Below are 19,707 nucleotides of genomic sequence, written 5' to 3'. Positions count from 1 at the left end.
GTCTTGGAGGCGCCCCTATAAGAGGAGCGACAAACAGAACCTCTACTAGTTGTAGAGCCTCCATAGATTTGGCTGTTTGTTTCCTTTTTCATCTTTTCTAAAGATGAGTCCACAGTGGGTCTAAACAAGTGTTCCTGATCTAATGGTTGATTTTGGATGGTAGACTGCACCTCTTGTTTGAAACCATGTCTACGTAGTAACACACTTTTATTAATTGTGCGGGATGCTGTATCTGCTGCATCTAGGGCATATTTTATTTAGGTGTTCGTGATTAACTTTCCCTCCTGTATGAGATCATTTGCCTTGGTCTTCTATTCGTCTGGAAGATGCTGCATGAGTTTTTCAAGCTCATCATAGTGAGCCCTGTCATACCTGATCAGTAAAGCTTGTGAATTGGCGATACGCCAAAAATTTGCCGCTTAGGACGCAACTCTTACCTGATGCGTCCAGTAGTTTAGATTCTTTGTCTGGCGGAGGGGTATCACCTGTGGTTTGGGAATTTGCCCGTTTTCGGGCATTTGCCACTACTAATGAGTCCAGAGGGAGTTGACCTTTAATGTAAGCTGGATCGCTTGGAGCTGGCTTGTATTTCTTCTCAATTCCAGGATTGAGCACTTTAGCTCTGACAGGATCTTTAAAAACCTCTGGGGCATGTTTAATCATCCCCTTGAGCATAGGAAGAGTATTTGTTGTTTTTGAGGCTCCATAGGGTCAGAATGAAGTTCAATCCCATGGTATTGTGCAGCTCTATTTATTAGTTGTGCAAACCCTACATTGTCATCTGGAGGGGATGGTCTGGAGGGATATAAATCTGGCTCAGGTACACCTGGGACATTATAATCATCGCAAGAGTCATGAGGTGGGATACTGTGGGTGTCATCATCAGTATATGTATTATCATGTGGTGGGTCTATATATTCATCCCCACCCCCTAAATCCTCATCATCCTCTTGTGGTGTAGGTGAAAGAGGAGGCACTGGCGAGTGTGCTGGAGAGAGTATAATGTTTGGAAGCCGTGGAGGTGGAGAGAAAGGCCTCATAGGTGAGGTAGAAGAGTCTTTTTTCTTGGAGGGTATTTCCTCTTATTAGGTGGTATAGAGGTGACCTGGTCGGTAATGGGGTCAATATGTAGTGTTTTTTGCCTAGGATCCGTGGGTAAAAGTTCCTTGGATCTGTTGTATTTTTTCGTCACTGAAGACTTGGGCTCCGAGTGGTGCTTTGGCCTGTCTTCTTTAGCTTTAGGAGGGGTTTTTATGCCCTTAGGCTTAGGTGGAGTTTTCGACTCCAAAGATTGAGGCTGTTTTTTCGGATCCGAAGGCTTGGGGTGAATTTGTTCCGGTGCCGAAGAATCTGGTACCTTGGGTTTCCCTTTCGGTGCCGAAGATTCTGGGGTCAACGGTACCTTGGGTTTATGTTTCGGTGGCGAAGATGCTTTTTCAGTACCGTGGTGTGGCTGGCTCGATCCCGAGCTGCCTGAAGGGTTTGTGGGCTTCTGAAGTAGTGTCACGGTGTTGACCCAGACCCAAAGGTGAAAGTGTTACCGGAGCCTTTTGGCAGGGACGTCGATATCAGTACTCACGCTCCGCTGACCTGGAGTTATAGACTGGTCTTCTGAGTCCGATCCGTCGGATTCGGAGGGGCTGCCTTGTTCATCTCCTGTCTCTGGCTCTTCGGGACCTGCCTCGAAGATGTTGATCTGGACATTTCGTGCTGTCGAGCCCGGCGATCACATATAGTTTTCTTGGACCTGAAAGAGTCACAGGCCTGGCAGTGTCGACTCTCGTGTTCAGGAGAGAGACAAAGGTTGCAGACCTCGTGGAGATCTGTGTGTGGGAATTTAGCCCCACAGTTGCATTTTTTGAAAGGAGTCCTTTCCATATGCTGGTTGATGGCGCCGAACGGCCCAACGGCTCAAGTCGACAACCGGACTCAAAAATTTCTTTGGAGCTGGATACGCGTTGAGAGATCGCGATCGAAACAATACCATTGAGTGGTGAGAGCTGTTGCGCGTCAAAGGGGAATCGAAACGACGTCGACCCGGAGCGCAGCAAATTACATCCGAACCCACTGGTGGAAAAAAACAATCTGGAGATGGAGTCGATGCCCATACACACTACTAACCAAAGGAGGAGTCACCTATCTCGTGACTACAAAGACTTCTACAATAACAAAGTGCAAACATCTGAGCCCAACACCAGATGGCGATCTATGCAAAAGTATGTGATCGACAGCTCATATGCCTCGAACATAAATGCTTTGTAAAATATTATGCAATGTTTTACAGTTGAATGCAGGTTCAAATGCAGTTGATTGAAGTACAGATAAGTCAATGTTTCGAAATTACTTTTTAGCTACTTTACAAATTACTTTGTACATTACTTTTTAAGTACATTTTTCTACTCAGTGTTACATGCCTAAATATCACACTGGGACATTTCCTAGAGACAAGGTAAGTATATCAGTTTTGTACATTTGCAGTTTTTCAGTGTTTCATACAAACCAACTCCACACTTAATACAATTTTCAAGGAATAACAGTCAATGTATTCCTATGGAGAAAACTGAAGTTAATGATTTGCAGGTAAGTACAAGTCTGTGGGAGTTGGTATTCTGGGGTTAGAACCAGGGTTCCCCCAGGGTCGAGGATGCACTCTCAAAGCACCCTCAGCGGCACTAGGGCGGCCGAGTGCAGATTGCTAAGGCCCAATATTATCCAAAGGGGGATAGGAGGCCTCCGGTTGATGGCTCAAGAGCAGGCCACAAAGTTCCTGGTGTTAGGCTAAGGGGGATCCGAGTTAGCACTCGCGGGGGCGCTGGGGTAGCTGGGTGCAGGGTGCTGTTTTGGTGTTGGGTGCCTTGTTGTTTTCAATGGGAGTTGCCAGTTTTGGATTTTCTGGGCAGGTAAGTTGGAAGGCTCGGGGACGAAGGTGCACCTCGGGTTGTTTTCTCCAGGGCACAGGGCAGCTGGATGAAGGGGGGTCTTTGAGGTCGGATTTCAACTTACTGGGCAACTCGCGGTTGGAGGGGGGTCTCCGTGTAGAGGCTGCAGGCGACATCTGGGAGTCCAGGAGGGTTCAACCCATGGTGCACTCGGACTCTGGAGCGCTGGGGGACGTCGCTGGGACCGGTAAGCCACTCGGACTCCGGCCGTAGGCATCGGTGCAGTGGTGGTTCCAGGTGTCTGGTTTCTTTGTCCTTAGCAGGCTTGGAGTCTTTCTTGGCTGTTTCTTTTGAACAGACCTGCTGTTCACAGGAGATCTGGTCTTTATTGAGTGCAGCCAGTCCTCCCAGGGGCTCTGGAAGTCGCTGCCTGCAGGATAAGGCGACTTTTGGTGCAGGATCTCTGGAAACTGCAGACGGGCCTGTAGGGCTAGGGTCAAGTCAGTTCTTCTCTGCAATCTCCTCTGCTGGGCGTCTTCTGTCATCCTTCTTCTTAGGTTGCGGGAATCTGTCTTAGTTCAGGGCTGCCCCCTAAATACTGTATTTAGGGGGCATTTTAAGGGTCTCTGGGTAAGTAGCCAATGGGCTACTGACCTTAGGGTGACTACATCCTTGGTGTGCTCACCCACGTGGGGGAGTGGACACAATCCCTAATCCTGATTGGAGAGAGCCTGCCATCTGCAAGATGGCGTGCACTGAAGAGTGGGCTTCCCCTCGCCTCCCCCACCTCAGGGGTGGGGTTGGCAGAGGTGGGCACACCTTCTTGGCTGGCTAATTTTTCCCGCCGAAAAGGAGGGGAGACAGGAAGGGGGCCTGCTCCTGATAGCAGGAGAGGCTGGAGGTCGTGTTACAAAGACAACAAGGCCTTTGAAGCTCCCCTGCCACAGATGGCTCTTCCTAGCCACGGGGAGGTGTGAGCACCTCCGCCCAGGAAAGGCTTTGTTCCTGGGCTCAGGGAGTGAAGGCTCCCACACCAGGGGCCCAGAAACATGTCTTGTGGTGGCAGGCTGGTTTGTATCAGTCAGGGAACCCACCAGAGGCTGGTCGTATTTTAGGGGGCATCTCTAAGATGCACTCTGAGTGCTTTCTGCATTAAATCCCACACTGGCATCAGTGTGGGTTTAATGCGCTGAGAAGTTTGATACCAAACTTCCCAGTTTTCAGTAAAGCCATTATGGTGCTGTGGAGTTCGTAATGACAAACTCCCAGCACCATATACTCTTAATGGCATTACTGCACTTACAATGTCGAGGAATTGGTCTAGACACTGTAAGGGTACAGGGCTCGTACACCTCTACCCTCACCAGTGGTATTGTGCACCCAGCTAGAGGAGTGGCTGACCTATTCCAGAGCAGTGGGTTGTAGGCGTGGCACACAGGGATGTGTGGCATGTCGACTCTTAACTTTGTTTTGCACCAAAAATGCAGCCTGCAAGGCAGTGTGTGTAAAGGTACAGGGCCTCTAAGGGTGGTGCAATAAGTGCTACAGCCATTAGAGGCCTTCCCTGGCCACAGTGCACTTGGTACCCAAGGGACCGACATGTGGCCAGAGATGTGCCAATTAGGGGTACAGGGCACAGTTTTAGGAAAGAACACAGGTCCTAGGAACCTGACTGGCAAGGACCCAGGGCACATCAAGTCAAAGTACATCAGTAGTCTGGCAAAAAGTGTGGAGGGGGTTACTGCAACAGAAACCCAGCTTCCTACACAAGCCCAACCCCCCCAGCCCAAAGGCCAGGAGACTCAGCCAAACCTAGGAGAGTCTTCATAGTCTTTCAGGCAGGGAAGAGTAGAGGAAGTGGTTTGAAAGTTACAGGGTCTACTCTTCCTTACATCCTTCTGTCCAGGTCAGTCCGTTTGGGGAGCTGGCCTACCTCAGCAGTTTCAGGACCTAATTCCCAATGCTTCTTTCCTAGTTCTTTAGTGTCTTTACCCCAACTTTTTAGTTTAGGTTCAGATGTGGCTACCTCTGCAAATTCTAACTTAGCTAGGGGAAAACCCAGCTTACCCCCAGAGGTTACCCACAGCTTGAGTAATCCCACCGTGACCAATAGGGGCAGGGGGCTAGGCCACCATGCCAAGGACAGTACTGCCATGAAGGCTAACACCCAGCAGAAGCTACTGACAGCTGTCAGTGCTCAGAACCACACCTTTATCTCTTCACTGGTAGGTGAAGGGGCAACCTTACAGGCTTCTTTGCGTTCTGGTGGCCTGTCTGCTGTTTTAGGTTAGGGGGCCACTACACTCTGTAGTGAACACGCTTCTTCCGCCCTCAGTTCTGTCAGCTGAGGAGCCACCAACCCAGGCAGGACAGTTGCCTGAATAGTCCGGTCTTTTTGTTGACATGGGGGGACTTCACCAGTGCCAATTTTGAAGTGTTCCCTTACTGGGATATAATCTCCCTGGCCCACTGGAACTGTGGCTAACAGTTGTCCACCTTTCCTACACGGTCCCATCTTTTTCGTTTGGGGCTTATCTGCACTAACTGCAGGTTCAGCCCCCTCAGGTTTCTTAAATGAGGTCTGGCACTGGACCAGTACCTCTCTTTGGCTCAGACCAATCTCTGGGTGGTCATTGCCAAGGAGACAATCAAGGGGGAGGTCTTTATTGACTACCACCTTTCTCCAACTAAGGGACCCAGCTATTTCTAGGGGGCACTACAGCCACAGGCTTAACAGTGACCTCCCCTGAGATAGCCCTTACTCTTTGTTTCCCCTGGGACATACTGGTTTGAGTACCAACCTGTCATGCACCACAGTGTGACTGGTACAGGTATCTCTCAGTACAGTGGCTGGCATTCCATTCACCAGTAGGTGGTGGAAATGTCTACTCCCCTCTGGAATCTTCAACTCAACTTTTGGGCCCATCTTCCAGTCGAAGGCTTGGAGGACTTCCTCATCGGAGATACCACCCTCCAAAGCTACACTGGCAACCCCTGGAACTACACTAGGGGCTTGGCTTTTAGGGGGTTGTATGTTGGAACAACAAGTTCCGCTACCACGACCTCGTCTAAACCACAATTTTTTTTACCACGCATTCCTTCACCACGATTTTTCGTGTTAAAGGAATGTGTCTTACAAAAATAGTTTTCAACTGCTACCCCGATCTCCCTCAAACCCTTTTGCCCCATAAAAACGAATCCCCCCACACCCTATAAACAAACACCATCACCCATACCCCTTAAAAATAATCCCAAACCCCTATCCCCTAAAAAATAACGTAACCCCCTTAAAACTAATTCCCCCACCCTAAAAATAAAAACGATCACTCACATCCCCTAAAAACGAACTCAACCCCTTTATAACTAATTCCCCCCACTCCCTATAAACAAACTCGATCACCCATACTCCCTATAAACCAGTCCCAACCCCCCTAATAACAAATTCAACCCCCTTAAAACTAATTTCCCCCCTTAAAAATAAATACGATCACCAACGCCCCCCTTACAAACGAACTCAACAACCTACAAACTAATCCCTCCCACACCCACTAAAACACGATCACCCATACCCTCTAAAAACTAACCCCCATCCTAAAAACGAACCCCAAACCATCCCACCCTCTGAAAATTAACCCCTCTTACCTGTTCCTCTGCAACGCTCCTCCTAACTCCACCCTACCCGAACACTAGACCGAACCAGCCTTAACCACGCACATGCGTGGTTAAGGCTGAGTCGTTGTTCGGGCAAGTCATTGTTCGGCTTGCGTGACTCCGGAACTTGTTGTTCCGGAGTCCTGGCAAAGGTCATTTCCCCTTTTAGGGCAGCTAGGGTCCTTGGTGTGGTGTCCTGTCTTTTGACAGTTGTGACGCCATACCTTGTTGGCATCCCAACTCTTACCTTGGTACCCAGTTTTAGTTTGTGAGGTGTCTTTAGGCCCACTCTCCTGGACAGGTTTTTGTGGGACTACCTGGGACTCCTTACTTGTATCTTTAGGATGCTCACTGTCTTTCCTCTGGGGAGGTTTTGTAACCCCTTTCTTTTGGTCACCCCCAGTGGACATCCTGGTCATCCTTGTCATGACCTAGTGATCCGCCTTCTTTCCCAATTCTTGGGGAGAAATTGGACCTAGGTCTACCAGATACTGATGCAACTTTTTATCAGTACAATTACTTAATATGTGTTCTATCATAAACAAATTACAAAGAACATCGTTATTTGCACTTTACTTCCAGTCAACCAGCTACTTGGTGTTTTCGTTGAGTAGTCTACAAATTCCACCCAGGGCTGACTCTGCATTTTCTGAGTCCCCCTGAATCTAATTCTATACTCCTCAGTAGGGAGTCAAAATCCCTCAATCAAGGGGCCCTTCATGAGTTCATAGGACTCTGCTTCTGCCCCACTAAGGGTCAGAAGTCTGTCTCTGCACTTACCAGAGAACAGTTCCCAAAGGAGTGCCCTCCAGTGAGGTTTCTTCACCTTTCTGGCTTCACAAGCCCATTTAAAGGCTGTGAACCACTTTGTCATATCATCACCATCCTCAAATTTAGGGACAATCCCTTTGGGGATTTTGGGATCATAAGATTGCTCTCTGACCCTATTTATTAAGTTGCTGCCACCATTGATGGGTGCTTAGCCCATCTATGCCCTCTCCCTTTCTAGAGCCATGAGTCTGGTCTCTAGATCCAATCTTTTGGCCAACCTTACTAACATGTTGTCCTCTTCATTGAGGCTGTCCTCAATAGCACCTGATCCACCTGTGTGGGCTCTAGGTGCTGAGAGGTTTACTCTTGAGAGTCAGGGCCACTGGGGCCCTTCTCTCCCTATAAAGTGTGGGGGTGAGAGGGGTAGTAGTTATCCTCATCCCCGCCCTCTACTTCTTCATCTGAGAGGTCTTCACCATTCTCAGAAGGATGGTCCTTAGCATACACTGCCAAAAGCTCCTAGAGCATTTGTTTGGAGGGATGGGACCCCATGACTATATTTTTAAGTTTGGATAGAGACCATAACTCCCTAAATTCTAAGTGGAGATAAGGGGTGAGGTCGAGCTCCTCAACTTGGTGCTCTATGCCATTGTGGTTATCGTCACTAACAGCTGGGTTCTGGTTAAGAGATTGTAAAAAAACAAAAAACTTCTAACCCCTCTTACCTTTAACTAAAGTGAGCTTTTCATTTTCTAAAACTCTAAAGGGACTTAACCAAGGTCCTAACAAGACTTTTAGTAATTTGGAATAAAATTGACAGTTCAAAAATCAGAATTCTAAAGACAATTTAACAGTTCTGTGGTGTGATCAGGTGATGAACAAGTCAGCTAAAAAAATACAAATTTGTATATCCCACCACTGATCCACTAATGTTGGAAGCTGGCTCTGTATATACTTTACCAAAATGAGGTATAGTGTGCACAGAGTCCAGTGGAACCCCAATGGTAGGCAGAGGTAAAAGCAGATAGCACCTTACTCTCTATTTGTGGTAGTGTGGGCGAGCAGTAAGGCTTTATCAGAGGGTAGTGTTAAGCATCTGTACACACTCTGGCAGCAATTGATGTCACTCACTCAAAGTCTGAACTCAGACCAATTTGTTTGTATCAAAAATATTATTACTTTTTAGGTCTCGCTGAGACAGCGAAAGCTGTCTCTTTGAGACATTTTGTAAGTGGGTTTTCAAAAGTGCTACCCACATGGTTTTGCTGGCCTAGAGCTTGAGTGCACGATGGCGTGCACGTGCACAGCTGCTCCTCTGCTCCTTGCATTCCCCCCTCCCTTCTCACCCAGCCCTTTGATGCTATGCTCGCATTTCCCTCCTCCCCCATGCTGTCTAGTTAGTTTCGCTTCAGTAACGAGCGAGGCAGTATTGTATTTATAGAGTTTTGATTTTGTGTGTGTTCTTTTTTGTTCACACCAGCTTTCTTTAGCTATATTTTAGTAATGAGTGAGGCAGTATTGAATTATAGCATTTTTAATTTGTGCGTGTTATTTTTCGCACACACCACCCTTCTGTAGCTCTATTTTAGCTATGAGCGATGCAGTATTGCATTACAGCGTTTTTCTTTTTTAATGCTCCATGACTCAAATCTGGGCTGGTACAGGTACGATAATAGTCCGCAGAAAATAACATCTTGTCAGATGCCCTCGGACAAAAAGAACAACAGAAATCAATAGCAGGTCTTTGTGGCTGGGTCTGAAAACCAGAGATCTGGCCCAGGAAACACCACTGATCACCGCTGCCAAGGTGCGAGCTGGAGGGGTTGATGCTGCCTCTCAGGTCACAGCATGGACATGGCAATCCGAGCTGGCAGCTGCAGCCTGCCCTGGAATGTTTACAAGCACAACAAATGCCAGTCTCATCCCACTGCCACCCCTCAGTGAGATAACCGCTTTATTTATGGCTTCCTACTTCTTCCCAGGCAGCCTGCATGCACAGGGTTTTGCATCAGCTAGGCCCCCACGGAAGCAGGTAACCCGAGCTGTGCCTAAAACGAAGGATAGAAAATGTTAGCTTGTAGGCACCGAATTCCTGTTGCTCATAAAAACCCACCCGCGATTGACGGCAGAGTAAACAAACCCTTGCAGGGCTGGCGCACATGTTTAACAAGCATTGGCATAGCCAATAGGTCTTGCTTTTGGGACCTTATAAGTATTTAGTTATGCAGCACAATATCCTTGGTGCAACATCAACTGTTGCATGGCTAAACACTTATAAGGTCCCAAAAGCGAGACCTATTGGCTATGCTAATGCTGGTTTTATTTCTAGAACCAGGCCAAGCCTGGTGCAGGTAAGTGAAATAAATGCTTTGCTAAATCTTCTGGAATGTTTTACAGTTTGATGCAAGTTCAAATGCAGTTGATTGAAGTACAGGTAAGTCAATGTTTCAAAATTACTTTTCAGTTACTTTACAGATTACTTTGTACGTTACTTTTTAAGTTACTTTTTCTACTCAGTGGGATATGCCTAGATAACACACCGGGACATTTCCTAAAGAAAAGGTAAGTAAATCAGTTTTTGTACATTTACAGTTTTTCAGTGTTTCATACAAACCAACTTAACACTGAGAGCAATTTTCAAGGAAAAACAGTCAACGTATTCCTATGGAGAAAAATGAAGTAAATGGTTTGCAGGTGAGTACAAGTTTGTGGGAGTTGGTATTCTGGGGTTAGAACCTGGATTCCCCCAGGGTCGAGTATGCACTCTTAAAGCACCCTAAGCGGCACTAGGGCGGCCGGGTGCAGAGTGCTGAGGCCCAGTGTTATCCAATGGGGAATAGGGGGCCTCCGGTTGGTGGCTGCTCACGAGCAGGTTACAAGGTTGTGGGAGCAAAGCTCCTGGTGTTAGGCTCAGGGCAAAGTGGGATCCGAGTTAGCACACAAGGTGCACCTGCAATGGCGCAGGGGCGGCTGGGTGCATGGTGCTGTTTTGGGGTTGGGTGTCCTGTTTTCAACGGAAGTAGCCAGTTTTGCATTTTGCTGCAGGCTCGGTCAAGCAAGACTTTCAGAAGGAACCAATAGCTGGGCAGGTAAGTTGGAGGGCTCGAGGACGTAGGTGCACCTCGGGTTCTCTTCCCCAGGGCGCAGGGCGGCTGGATGCAGGGCTGTCTTTTGAGGTCAGATTTCACCTTACCGGGCCACTCGTGGTTGGGGAGTGGTGGGGGGGAGGGGTTCTCCCTGCAGAGGCTGCAGGCAACGTCTGGGAGTCCTGGAGGGGGTCAACCAACGATGGACTCGGACTCTGGAGCGCTGGGGGACGTCGCTGGGGCCGGTGGGTCACTCTAACTCAGGCCGAAGACGACGGGTGCAGTTGTGGTTCCAGGCATCTGGTTTCTTTGTCCTCAGCCGGCTCAGAGACTGTCTTGGGAGTTTCTTTTGAACAGAGCTGCTGTTCACAGGACATCCGGATTTTGTTGAAGACAGTCAGTCATGCCAGGGTTCTGGAGGTCACTGGCTGCAGGACAAGGCGCCTTTTGGCACAGGATCTCTGGAAACTGCAGACGGGACGGTAGGGCTGGGGCTAAGTCAGTTCTTCTCTGCAGTCTCCTCTGCTGGGCGGCGCCTTTCGTCCTTCTTCGTAGGTTGCGGGAATCTCTCTTCTTGTTTCAGGGCTGCCCCCTAAATACTGTATTTAGGGGGCGATTTAGGGGTCTCGAGGTCAGTAGACTACTGACCTTGGGGTGCCTACTCCTATTGTGTGCTTACCCCACGTCGGGGAGTGGGAACAATCCCTAATCCTGATTGGAGAGTGTCTGCCATCTGCAATATGGCGGGCACGGAAGAGTGGGCTTCACCTCGCACCCCCCACCTGAGGGGTGGGGTTGGCAGAGGTGGGCACACCTTCTGGCTGTGCTAATTTTTCCCGCCGAAAAGGAAGGAAGACAGGATGGGGCCTGCTCCTGAAAGCAGGAGTGGTTGGGGGTCGCATTACAAAGGCGGCAAGGCCTTTGAAGCTCCGCTGCCACAGATGGCTCTTCCTGGCCTGGGGGAGGTGTGACCACCTCCGCCCAGGAAAGGCTTTGTTTCTGGGCTCAGGGAGTGAAGGCTTCCACCCTAGGGGTCCAGAAACATGTCTCGTGGTGGCAGGCTGGTATATACCGGTCACGGAACCCACCAGAGGTTGGATGTTTTTCAGGGGGCATCTTCCTCTGAACAAATTTTTCATTAAATCCCACACTGACATCAGTGTGGGTTTAATGTGCTGAGACGTTTGATACCCAACACTTCCCAGATGTCAGTAAAGCCATTATGGTGCTGTGGAGCTCCTAATGACAAACTCTCAGCACCATATAGTCTTAATGGCATTACTTACAATGTCTAATAATTAGTCTAGACACTTTAGGGGTACAGGGCCCATGCACCTGTACCCTCACAACTGGTATAGTGCACCCAGCGAGAGGGGTGGCTGACCTATGCCAGGGCAGTGGGTTGTAACAAAACATATGAGAGAGAGAGAGTGAGTGAGTGAGTGAGTGAGTGTGTGTCTGTAAGTATGTATGTATGTATGTATGTATGTATGTATAAAGGTACATGGCCTCTAAGGGTGGTCCAATAAGTGCTGCAGCCCATAGAGGCCTTCCCTGGCCACAGTGCCCTTGGAACCCATGGTACCTTTTACAAGGGTCTGACATGTGGCCAGAGAGGTGCCAATTGGGGGTACAAGGTACAGTTTTGGGAAAGAACACAGGCCCTGGGAATCTGATTGGCAGGGACCCAGGGCACATCAAGTCAAAGTGCATCAATAGTCTGGCAAAAAGTGTGTGTTGGGGGGAAACCCAGCTTCCTACACATGGGTTTCGGTGCCGGATGCCATTTTGACTTATAATGCCTGTGCACGATGTTCAGACTCAATCAACAGGTCTGATTGGCCCCTGAAGTAAGGAGCATTGTAGACTCAGAGAGCTTCTGTTGGTGCCAATCATGGCCCGATGGTAGGTGGCCTTTTCTGGGCACTGGGCTCGATGCACAACACTTTCTGGGGTGGTGCTCTGCCTCGACTCAGGGCCATTGTGCTGGACTCAGTTGTGTGCTGATGATCACAGTAGTTACAGATGAGGACTTCATTCTTCGCTGTGAGGCATGTGGATCCTGCTCTTCTTCCTCCTCAGACTCGCAAAAACTAGTCGCCACCAGGCTAGCAGACGAGTGTATGAAATGAGCCTGCTTCTTGCTCTGCCTTGATTTGGAGTGGCACTATGGACAGTACTTGAAGGGTGCCTTTTTCATCACGGATCTTGAAGAAGACGCCTCAAGTCAAGGGGTGGAGTGTTCTGAGGACCCAATGGTGAGGCATCAAAGGAGGTCGACGTTAGTTGAAAATCGTTTGGGATAAGATTCGGAGCCTAGATCTATCGCGGAGTTGATTTACTCCTGGTGTTTTCTAATACGCCTGAAGGAAAGCGTTACAAGTCAGCGAAAAAGGGGCCTTGTCGGTACCTATCCGAACCTGAATAAAACGTAGCAGAAGAATCAAAAGACAAAGCAGCAAAAGACATTGGTGGGCTTACACTTTTCACAATGAATGGAGAAGATTAAATGGCAATGAAAAATAAGATATTAAGCTGTAGTGTTACAAATCACAGGTAGTTTTAGAACAACGTTCAATTTTTTTACTAAAGTTTCAACTGTTATTTTAATTATATTTTGAATGACATGTCATTAAAAGAGGAGCTAGAACATTTATTTACAATTACACATTAGGAATGCTCAACCATTTGAGAAATGCTGAACAAAAACGTTTTGTATAAAGATCTTACAAATACATTTGCTATAAAATACAGTACCAAGAGGAATCTTTGCATGTCCACAAGGATGCCCAATCTTGGTGCTTACCTGCATTACCTTCTGTTGAATCTCTTCCAGCTGTGTGCGTTTGCTTCGTTGTCTACACACTTCCTGGTACCGAGTATATTGTTCCCGCAGTGAATCTAGCAGTTTCATGACTTGAGGCTGAGCAAGAAGCTCATCATCCATAGGAGACCAGGCAACCCCTCCATCTGATCCATTAAATCTGCGTTGTTGCAACTCAGATAATAGTTCATGTCCTTAAAGTTTAAGAATAAGATAACAAATAATTATTGGGATGTAACAATCTTTTCACTTTCAAATAGATAAAAGATGGAACCCAACTAAGATTCTATTTTAAAATGAGGACAACAATAACCAAAATCTCACTATTATATTTCTTCAACTCAGTTCAAATAAGCACCCAGAAACAAACTCTTCTTAAAGGGCTGCTCATTGTAGCATAAATTGTCAGAGTGGTGTGCTAACAGTGGTCACAGGTGACTGCAGTCTGTGTTCATCTCTAACTGGGCACCCAGAGGATTCTGCGCAGACATGTCAAGCCCCAATGGGCCATGTTGCTAACTGAGCAGCCTCCAAAATCATGTGCTGAAAATAGCAAATTAATGGGCAACAGTGAAATAATGAAGGAGAGATACAAATAAGCTGTGTAGCATGATGAGATTCTTAAATGTAGGGAGAGAAACCATATAGGGAGAGAAACCAGATAGGGAGAGAAATGAGGACCATCTTGCACCCTCATAGTGCACGCTGTCCCTTAATACCACTCATGTTAAAAGGGGACAATCTTACCAATTGTAAACCAAATACTCACTTCCTGGTGGTTTTAATTTTAATGGCTATATCAGATGTCAGCCACCCGCTGCAATTCAGAAAATTAAATGGGTAATTCTGGAATGTTTACATCCTTCCAACTTCCTGTGATCAAGCCGTGAGCAACAGGCATGCCAGCGCTTGACCTATAGATGTCTGCCTCCTTGGATCCATAGCCATTCCAAAGAGTACTGCAGATTCTGTCCATTTCTCTACTACTGTTACTATCGCAGCTGTGATGCCATCAATAGCAGGCACATTAAGAGCATGTGCTGATGAGCTACCTTCTCCTGACCACATCTTCAGCTGTTATCAACAACTGTTAGGGATATTTTATGCAATTTAGCTGATGCGAAGAATGCATAGAATCTACTCGTGGCACTGTACTATTTGCATTGGAAAAACTCCATCACATTGAGTGATTATCCCCCAAAATTCCCTTTAAAACATAAAACCCTCTTAACACCTTCTCCAGCTCTTTAGCCTATCACCAGTAGCATACTCTAAGGTTTTGAAAGAGCTGGTGTATTGCACTCAAAACATCACATCCCTGAAGGGATAAGCTGAAAGTTCTCATAGCTCAAATACCCTTGAATGCAAAAAATTACCAGCATTTGAGAAAATGAGAGAGTGTCTTAGTGGTTCGAGGTTTTAGCATACAAACGGGGGTCTTTATATAGTAGACTAAAACGAAGTACACTGTGTAAAGAGTCCAGGCCACCCTTATTGGTTTTACAGAGGCAAAAATAACACTAAATGCTCTCTTGTGGTAGTGTGGGCAAGTAGTTTAGGCTCATCAGAGTAGTGCTAACAGAGGCAATAAATTAGACACACACTAAAAAATAACGTGTTTTTATATAAACTTTGGTAATCAAGAACTTCGTTGTCAGGTAAGTACTTTTTGAAATCTTGAATTTCACAGGTAAATAAACAGTTCACTTAAGTTAACGTGTTTTTATATAAACTTTGGTAATCAAGAACTTCGTTGTCAGGTAAGTACTTTTTGAAATATTGAATTTCACAGGTAAATAAACAGTTCACTTAAATGAGTCTTTACGCAGCAATGCTTTCCTATGGAAGAAAAGGCATATGTTGCATACAGTTATATACGGTCGATTACTGGGGGTCTTCTTCTGGATTTAGGGCTGTAGGGGGCCAAGGTCCAAAATATCGCAATTACCTGACGGGGGAAGCACGGGTGCAGAGGTGCAGGTTGGCAGCTTTACACGCTATGTCAGTGCAAAGTAGGGAAGCCACCTGGAAACAGGCTGCAGAGGGAAACTTAAGAACAAGTCCGGGGGCTCCCAACGGGGGCCTCACGTTACAAGGGCCATAAGTACAAGGGGGCACTGCCAGTTCATCAGGAGCCGAGCTGGAGCTTCTTGGGTGCAGGGTGGAAAGGTAGGTCGGCTTTGTGTGTCCTAGGGCCTTTCCGGTCTCGCCGGTTGAGAGTGCAAAAATCAGGACAGTTAGGCCACTCTGGAAGTGGGTTTCTGGTGTATTGATGTCCCTCGACAGCTGCTCAGCTTCGGTAGAGGTGTGACGGGACTTAAACAGACCCTAGATGCTGCAAAGGGTCCTGTGCAACTCCGGTTAGTCCTGGTGTCCTGTCCCTCCACCGAGTGAGAGATCTGACCTTCTGAAGCACAGGTACCTTTTGCTGGGGGGGGGGGGGGGGGGGGGGGCTGCGGCATAGGGCTGGTGGGCAGGAGTAACTTGGATAACCGGACTTTGCTTTTTCGGTGGCTGCAGTCTGCAGGGGAGTAGGTCTTCTACTTCAAGGGAAATTACTCGCAATTTGCAAAGGGCGAGCAGTCTACCGGGGTTATTGGTAGTTGCTCAGCTGCAGGAAGAGTCACTAAGTCACGATTGTCGAGACTGGTGCAGGCAGGATTTGGTGTCAAAAGTCTACAGCAGTTCATTGTCTCATGGCTATTCTTTGTCATCTTCTTCTTGATCCGTTGAATCCGAGTTCCTGGGATCCAGGGTGCCTCCTAAGTACCAAATTTATGGGCGTTAAGGGGAGTGACAGATAGTAGCCAATGGGCAATTTACCTTTAGGGTGTCTACATCCTCTAGATGACCACTTTCTGTGGGAAGATGGCATAACCCTGACCCAGTGAGCCCAATTTCACCAAAACCAAGATGGTGGGGTTCTAAGTTTTATGTTCGCCTCAGGTACCCCCCCTTACGGGCGGAACTAGGCTGAGATAGGAACATGCCTCCAGACTAGCTAATTTTCCCACCTGTACTGCTGCCAAATGGACCTGGGGCAGGGGGTGGCATTTTCCCCAGTTTGGGGAAGCCTTAGGTAACATACCAAAGGTGGAAAAGGCCTTTGAAGCCTCCTGCCTTGATATGCTGATCACTTAGCCATCCTGCTTGGAGGAGGTGTCAACAAATCCAGCCGGAGCAGGCATTGTTTCTGCTCTCAGAGTGAGGGCTCTCAACTGGAGGGGATCAGAAACCTGTCTGTTGGGGCAGGCTGGTCTATGCCAGTCAGCCAGTCCACTAGTAGTCGGTAGGTTTTTAGGGGACACTTCTAAGGGGCCCTCTGGGTGCATGTATTAATAAATCTACTGGAATCAGTGTGGTTTTATTGATATGAGACGTTTGATACCAAACATCTCTAGTTTCAGGGAAGTCATCATGTAGCTGGGGAACTTGTAAATACCAGTGTCCAGCACATGTTCTCAGAATGGCTTCCCGGTTCAATTGCAATATCTAAAAATCAACTGCGATATCACAGGGGCACATCAGCTCATGCAGATAGGTCTACACATGTAGTATAGTGCACGCCGCCTTCGGGCTGCAAGGCCTGCTGTAGGGGTGACTCACCTATATTGCATGCAGTGTCTGCATGCATGGAATACAGGAAGCGTGCTATCGTTTTTCTCTGCACGGTGGCGTGCAGCCTGTAATGGCAGTTTGCATGATTGTGCTGAGGGGTCCCTTAGGGTGGCATAATACAGGTTGCAGCACTTATGGACCCTCTTTTTTTTTTACCCTATGAACCTGGGGTACCATTTAGTAGGAACTCAAAGGGGGTGCTAAAGGTATTGCCAATTGGGGGAACAATTGTACAGTTTTAGGGAAAGAGATCTGGCACTGGGGACCTGGATAGCAGGAAGCAAAGGACACACTGATGATGGACGGAATGCAGAGCAATTCAAACATGCTCCCATGCTACCCCAGTTCGGGCTGGACTGTTCCCATGAGGAACAGGGTCAAGACTGATTTGCATATGGCTGGGTCTGAACTGGGGTGACGAAGTGAGCTAAAGAACGATGATGGATTAAACCCAGATCCGTGACTGGGAGGTGAGTATCTGAAAAGATTCAGCGCTCCGTCCATCCTTTCCTTGTGTTTGACCTGGATAGCAGGAACCCAGTGCACTTCTGTCAAAATTGCATCAGATAGCAGTCAAAACGTGGGGGTGACCATGTCAAAAAGGAGCACTTTTCTACAGGTAACTCTTCAATTTCCCACTCAAGCTGAAGAGATTCAATATTGTCCACATTTTCTGACAAATTAAAGACAGTTTTTAGCCCATAATTTTGGGAAATCTAAGTTAGCCTAAACCTCCACCTCAACTGTGCGTTAGGGTGGCCTATATGCACCCAGATAACTAATCAAACACTTGCTGTACCATGGATCATCTTCAATCCATTCTTATTCGAAGTCTTTTGTTAGAATACTTTGTGAGACAATAGGACATAGCTCTCCCTACTATGGTCAACTGTTCCTTATGGCACCTGTGAGGGACTAAAAAGCACTGGATCATGTGCAACCTGTCATTCAAAACGGCCACATGAAATCTTGATGTACATATATATATTTTTTTTAAACCTATATTTAACCTTGATTCTAGCATGGTAAAGAAGGATGAGAAAGGAGATGTTGGACATCAATAACAATTTTGGCAGGATAACGATTTATACAGCTTCTGACAGAGGAAGGTTCTAGTTTTGTCTTTTGTTTTAGACCTTTTAATAAGACGATTCAAAAACACCTCTTATAAAAGTGGTGGGAAATTACCACTCCAAAGTATGAGACTTTATTCACATTTTGCAAGGTGCTTTAAGCAAGGATGATTAGCTATACTTTATAGCTCTGGTATCTATCTCTACCCAGGCCTCCTTTGCACCAGTTTGCATTCCAAGAACATGCTAAAAGAATACAGTATCCTCTTTTTAGTAGCACTAAGTTAGAAAATTAGCAGTCATAATACTCCCAATTTTTCCTTGTAAGAAAAAGGTGAGTTGAGCTGAGCTTCATCTTAGACTACTAAGGGCTAAACCAGTGTTTCCCAAACTGTGGGCCGCAAGCCAATTGTTGGTGGGTTGTCAAACTCCAGGCAATAGATGTCTATAAATTCTGTAGTTATCATGTCACATGGCTGCGCTTCAAAGACAGAGGTAAAATGTCAGGCTATGTCTTCTGCAGTTTATTTTCTAACATGGAGACTGATGTTTACAAACTTCTCTCACTTTGCAGTCAGAGAAAGAAAAATAAAGTGAATTATGTGACAATCCTGCTGGGGTACATGAAGTGTGAACGGAAACCTGGAGGATTTAATTTTTTCCTAACAACAAAAGGTAGATTTCTGTTAATGTAAGCATTCAGCAGTTAGGAAAGGAAGCACATTTTGTTAATTCTAAAGTGTGATGTAAACAAAAGAATTTAGTAAGCTCAGAACAAATCAAGACCCTTTTCTTGGTGATGCACAAATAACTATTAATTGAAACCGGATTTCCATACATTATTACTTGTGTGCAATATAGTTTTATCTATAAAACTGTATGTCTGCAAATTTTGTGACCATTTTAATGGAAAACGTGCTGTCTTTACATAACAATGTGCTACCACACGATGCTTTATTACATTAACCCCTTCGATGCTCATGACGGAACGGTTCCGTCATGAGCATCGGTTGAGCTGTGCTCATGACGGAACCGTTCCGTCATGACCACGCCCGCGCTAGAACCCTTCAGCACCGCGGGGGAATCCGCGCAGCGCTGAAGGGGTTAAAGAAGCGCTGCATCATGTTCATTAAAGCTAGATGGATCGCAAAAGTTGGTCATACTAAAAAGTCAGTTGCGGTTGTAACAAGTTTGGGAAGCACTGACCTAAACTAATTCCTCCATCCTGCAGTTCAAGATGCTGACTTTGGTTTGGTGTTCATAGGACATAGCGTGACCTTTCTTCTACATACCTGTCCTTTATAGTGGTGAATCTACTGCGTCAGTGACGGATCCTGCCTTTAGTTTCAAGGTTGCCCACCTCGTCTTTACAAAATAATAGCCACTGTGATGTCCATTCAGGCACAGGCGAGCGTTAACAGCGCCCATACCTGGATAACAGCCACCTCTATTGACAGTGTTTGGGTGAGAAAGGATCGGACTGGCCCGAACGCTCAAGGGCAAATAGAGCATTGGCCTTCCAATCAAATACCCCAAATGTAGGATGTGATGCAGGGAAATACCGCTAGCAGTCTACTTACTGAAAACTGGCTGCCGGATCAACTGCAGCACTGGCATATTGTCACAGGTTGCTTCATTGTGGTTTCTGCAGTACATAGGCCCATAAAGAAAACCGCAAGAGAGAATAGAATAGGCCCAATCAACACAAATTGTGCCATTCATCAGGAAAGGAGAACCGTCATGCCTGGGAATGCTCAGTATTCCAGGGGAAATGTATGGCCCGGAGGTTGGAAACAAGGAGCATG

General features: G+C 46.9%; 1 protein-coding gene across 2 annotated transcripts in view; it reads right to left on the bottom strand.

The window, feature by feature from the left end:
- Positions 1 to 19,707, bottom strand: part of SESTD1 (SEC14 and spectrin domain containing 1) — a 422,952-nt gene that overhangs the window by 196,239 nt on the left and 207,006 nt on the right. The window contains exon 9 of one of the 2 annotated variants that reach the window (XM_085645200.1): positions 13,194 to 13,405. In XM_085645200.1, the coding sequence (XP_085501326.1) occupies positions 13,194 to 13,405 (212 nt within the window). The remainder of the gene's footprint in view (positions 1 to 13,193; positions 13,406 to 19,707) is intronic. The other variant, XM_085645201.1, reaches the window with a different exon arrangement.

The sequence above is a fragment of the Triturus cristatus genome, chromosome 3_1, assembly GCF_964204655.1.
Source record: "Triturus cristatus chromosome 3_1, aTriCri1.1, whole genome shotgun sequence".
NCBI lineage: Eukaryota > Metazoa > Chordata > Amphibia > Caudata > Salamandridae > Triturus > Triturus cristatus.
The sequence above is the reverse complement of the archived record's forward strand: the minus strand, read 5'-3'. Positions and strand labels throughout refer to the sequence as shown.